This window comes from Protobothrops mucrosquamatus, unplaced genomic scaffold, assembly GCF_001527695.2.
Source record: "Protobothrops mucrosquamatus isolate PMUCROS unplaced genomic scaffold, P.Mucros_1.0 scaffold5181, whole genome shotgun sequence".
In the NCBI taxonomy this organism is placed as follows: Eukaryota; Metazoa; Chordata; class Lepidosauria; order Squamata; family Viperidae; genus Protobothrops; species Protobothrops mucrosquamatus.
The window spans coordinates 39654-44787 of record NW_015391051.1 but is presented as its reverse complement, the minus strand read 5'-3'; the positions used below and the strand labels follow the sequence as shown (position 1 = coordinate 44787).

Genomic DNA, 5134 nt, shown 5'->3' with positions numbered 1-5134 from the left:
CCTTGTTGGGTAATGAAACGTCTGCAAGAAAACCACCAAGCTCAGAGAGCACCAAGGACCCCACAGTCCTTTTCTTTTTCTTCTTGTTCTTGTTTTTCCAACTCCTCCTCCTCCTCCTCCTCCTCCTCCTCCTCCTCCTCCTCTTCTTCTTCTTCTTCTTCTTCTTCTTCTTCTTCTTCTTCTTCTTCTTCTTCTTCTTCTTCTTCTTCTTCTTCTTCTTCTTCTTCTTCTTCTTCTTCTTCTTCTTCTTCTTCTTCTTCTTCTTCTTCCTCTCCTCCTCCTCTCCTCCCCCTCCCCCTCTTCCTCCTCCTCCTCCTCCCTGCAAACCCTCCTCCCTTCTAGCACTGATGATGTTACCTAGTTAGGGTCATGAAACGTCTGCAAGAAAACAAGCAAGCTCAGAGAGCACCAAGGACCCCCCATTTCAGCCCTGAGCTACACATACTCTCCTCCATTGATAGTAACAGCGGTTGTTGTAAATAACCAAGGTTAAACGCCTGGTGTAACTATTGTGTTGGGGCTTGTCAGAAGGGCAAGTCTGGATGGAACGATTGCTTTCATGGGCTTGTGATTCTATTATCTTTCCCTTTATTGCTGGCTGTTAAGCAAATGCCAGCCATTGATATTGACTCTTCAGACATCTGAATATAAATGAGCTGAGCCCGGGGGGGGGACATAATAGGATCACAATTGCTGGAGTCCATTAGCTAGCAGAGTGTGAAAGTCTGAATAAGCCCTGCTTAATTATTACGGCTTTCAGCCGCGCTCGGAAAGCAAAGCAGAGCCTAGCAAAGCAGAAAAACACTCTCCTTGTGCAAAAATAAAATAAAATAAAATAAATAAATAAATAGATTGATTGTGGCCAAACTGTTATTTTTTTTTCCCCTGCTGTGGGCTACCTAGTTTGTCCATTGTAAAGTCTTCTGCCTCTTTATTAATGAGAAATTATTTGGGATGTTCCCAAAATGGTTTAATCTCTGCATCCTTGTAGGTCTGTCTCTTGTTCTGTAGAGTTGCCTCCTGCTTATTCAAATAATAATAATAATAATAATAATAATAATAATAATAATAATAATAATAATAATAATAATAATAATGATAAAGTTGGAAGGGACCTTGGAGGTCATCTAGTCCAACCCCCTGCTCAGGCAGGAAACCCTATACCATTTCGGACAAATAGCTGTCCAGTCTCTTCTTAAAAACTTCCAGTGTTGGATCATTCACCGCTTCTGGAGGCAGGTTGTTCCACTGGTTAATTCTTCTCACTGTCAGGAAGTTTCTCCTTAGTTCTAGGTTGCTTCTCTCCTTGTTTAGTTTCCATCCGTTGTTTCTTGTCCTGCCTTCAGGAGCTTTGGAGAATAGCTTGACTCCCTCTTCTTTGGGGCAGCCCCTGAGATATTGGAACACTGCTATCATGTCCCCCCTCGTCCTTCTCTTCGTTAAACTAGACATACCCAATTCCAGCAACCGTTCCTCATATGTTTTAGCCCCCAGTCCCCTGATCATCTTTGTTGCTCTTCTCTGTACTCTTTCTAGAGTCTCAGCATCTTTTTTACATCGTTGGAACGTCAACGACACAAATATTTACCTCTGCAAATATTTACTGGAAATATTTACCTCAGCTGAGCTGGCTTTAGCTTTTGGGATCCTTGGGTTTTGCTGAATTGGAATTAAAGAAAGGCCACCGATTTTTGGATTTTTTGTAATAGATGACTTCCTGGACTTCCCATCGGGTGGACACATAGCACTGTGCTGTGGAGAAGAAGAGAGAAGATAGCTTTCATTGATCACTTTTGTTGCCAACCTCAATGTGACGTGTAGCCCACAAATCATTAGAAATGGCAGAGTATGTACGAAACAAATGTTCTGGAAGCAATGGGAGGAAAAAAACAACCTCAAGCACTTCATTTTAAATTTCCTGGTAAATGCACAAATGTTCTCTTGAAATAAAGTTAATTACAGCTAGCTACGTGGCAAAGTAAGTATTTTCAACCCTGTCCATCATAGATCTTATTATGGCTTGGACAGAAAATATCTCTATCAGCCTGGACATTACGTTCACCTGAAATCATACTGCCGGATACACAATTAAGAGTTTAAGGAGAGTAATATTTCTATATGTGAGCTATACTAAAAAAACAACAACAGCAGATTTTTTAACCTTATTCCTGTGATAGATCTTGGCTGCTGCCACAGAGTGTCACTGCAGACCAAAGTCTAGAAGTGGTGAAAAAATAAGTGTATATCTCTGTGTATCTGTGCAGTCTATAATAAGGACTGTTTGAATTTTAAAACTAGTATTTGGACGACTCAGGAAGTAGAAGACTCCGTCGATTTTTGTCTGCACTCAGAAAGTAAACAAAATCCGTGAACAGAAAACCAAAAGGAAGTTCTAATGGTGTCGGCTAGACTGAGGAATTGAAAATACACCCTGGAAGAAGACAACGGTAACCCACTGAGCTGAATCTGAAGACATCACTGCTGTTTATCATTTAAAAGGCTGTGTTCTCTTCCTGGTTTGGGGAATGTTAAGTTTTCTCAGTGTCCAACAAGGAGGAGGAACTTTGTTGAAAAAGATTACAAGTTCAGAACATGTAGCAGGAAGAATGGCAAAAACTGAGGGCGGTGTTAAAAGAGGGACCAGCCTAGAATCCCTACATAGCCACAAGTGACCCCTTTGAGTTTGGAAGGAAGGAAGGAAGGAAGACAGCACTTAGACTTATATACCACTTCACAGTGCTTTACAGCCCTCTCTAAGTGGTTTACAGAATCAGCATTTTGCTCCCCAACAATCTGGGTCCTCGTTTTACCGACCTCGTAAAGATGGAAGGTTGAGTCAACCTTGAGCCGGTCAAGATCGAACTCCTGGCTATGGGCAGAGTTAACCTGCAATACTGCATTCTAATCAGTGCGCCACCATGGCTCTTGCTTCTCACATATTTCTTGCGTTTCACTTTTGAAATCACACATGCACACACACACACAAACATGATAGCAATGTTTCAATATTTAAAGGGTTGCCATGAAGAAGACGGAGTCAAGCTATCCTCCAAAGCACCTGAGGGCAGGAGAAGAAGCAATGGATGGAAACTAACCAAGGAGAGAAGCAACCTGGAACTAAGGAGAAACTTCCTGACAGTGAGAACAATTAACCAGTGGAACAACCTGCCTCCAGAAGCGGTGAATGCTCCAACACTGGAAGTTTTTAAGAAGAGACTGGACAGCAATTTGTCCAAAATGGTATAGGGTTTCCTGCCTGAGCAGGGGGTTGGACTAGATGACCTCCAAGGTCCCTTCCATCATCATCATCATCATCATCATCATCATCATCATCATCATCATCATCATTATCATCATTATTATACACATACACACACAAACAAACTCTGATGTCAAACTCATAGAAAAATCTAGGGAATTGCATTGCGTGAAATCTGCTGGATAGGACATTAAAATTATAATTCATAGAACGGTTGGGCTAAGCGGTCAACACAAGCAATAAAGGAACCTTAACATGGCTCTCTGTTCTGCAGAGACCTACCCTAGCCAATTCTGGTTTCAAAATAACAAAATTTCACCTGATTTATTTATTTATTTAAACAGGATTCTAATGTGCTTTCCTTCTCTCCTTCAGGATTTTAAATCTGGCTATGGCATTACCGTCATACCTATGAACGTGGCTAATGTGAGGCAGATTGATCGGGCCGCAAAACAATCTTTCGAAATAATTACACCTTACCGGAGCTTTAGGTAAGACCAATGAATGTTTGCTTTTAAAACTGTAGGGCAGGATTTTTGGAGTACAGCTGAAATAAATACTTTGAGAGCGGGCAACTAAATTTCATTTTTGATGTATGTCGTTGCGCCCACAGTAAGAAAATGACAATAAAGGTTATCTTCTCTTATCTTAAAAGGTCATAAAATGGGGCAAAATTCATTTAACAACTGCTTGCTTAGCAATGGAAACTTGGGCTCGGTTGTGGTTGTAAGTTTAAAGGACAAACTTGTGCTGAAAATACTATAAATGAAAAGGAAACCGGTTAGGACAGGAGTAGGCAACCTTGGCTCTTTTATGACTCGTGGACTTCAACTCCCAGAATTCCTGAGCCAGCATGGCTCAGCTTGGAAACCTCTCCCTTTCCCCTCAGTGTGGCTGGCTGAGGAATTCTGGGAGTTGAAGTCCACGAGTCATAAATGAGCCAAGGTTGCCTACCCCTGGGTTAGGAGGAAAGTTTTTTTTTTTCCTACATCCGGATTTTTTCATAAGGCAAAGTCAAGTTTAGTGCAGCCGGTTGCCGAAAGTCGTTGCTGATTTGAAAGCACATCATCATCAATAATACATAAATTAATAAAAATCAGGCTGGTTTTGAGTGGGGATGTCCCCAAAGGTGCTTTTTCAAAAGGCAAATGGACTTTTGCCTTTCCTTGAAGATGTTTCGCTTCTCATCCAAAAAGCTTCTTGTCACATTCAACTCGAGAATCCCAATAAAACTCCAGGTTCATTCCGCTTCCAAAAATCTTACTGTTTATTGAATACACAGCATGGAAATGCTGAAGCAAAACTAACTCTGAGGTCCCCAGATACCAGTTCATAGAATTAAACAATAATTTCCCCAGCCAAACCCCCCACTCTCTCATGTAATTGTTCATGTAAACAATTTCATTTTGTTCTGGGAACCGTCTGCTTTCTCTCCACACCTGCTGCAGTGTCCTTGAAAAGGTTTCAGGCTCTTGTGTTCGTCAGCGAATTCGTAGAGGTTTCGTTTCTCCATCTTAACCAATTTTAAAGCAACACCTCCCTCCCTCCTTAATCTAATGGCAAGTTGAAACATAGAGGCACATAACTACCAAAATTTTGTTCTTGACACTTCTTCAGTCACAACTAAAGAAGCTCCTTGGATGAGAAGCAAAAACCTCTTCAAGGAAAAGAGTTGCCTTTTGGAAAAACACCTTTGGGCCAACTATAATCTGGACGAGTGAGAATCTCCATAGACAAACCCGTTGAATGAAAAGTCATTGGTTCTTCTGATGTCACACTCTTCGTGAAACTGTTCCAGATTTTATTTATTTATTGCTTTCAAATCAGTCTTGACTTCTGGTGATTTCCTGGACAGTTTCCTTGGCAAGATTTTGG

General features: G+C 41.2%; 1 protein-coding gene across 1 annotated transcript in view; it reads left to right on the top strand.

Annotated features, from left to right (window-relative positions):
* The window catches only part of LOC107299606 (arf-GAP with Rho-GAP domain, ANK repeat and PH domain-containing protein 2-like), a gene marked incomplete at both ends in the record, with an annotated part of 47850 nt that overhangs the window by 5652 nt on the left and 37064 nt on the right, over window positions 1-5134 (top strand). Inside the window, one exon of the mRNA XM_015828968.1 lies at window positions 3635-3750. Within this exon, the coding sequence (XP_015684454.1) occupies window positions 3635-3750 (116 nt within the window). The remainder of the gene's footprint in view (window positions 1-3634; window positions 3751-5134) is intronic.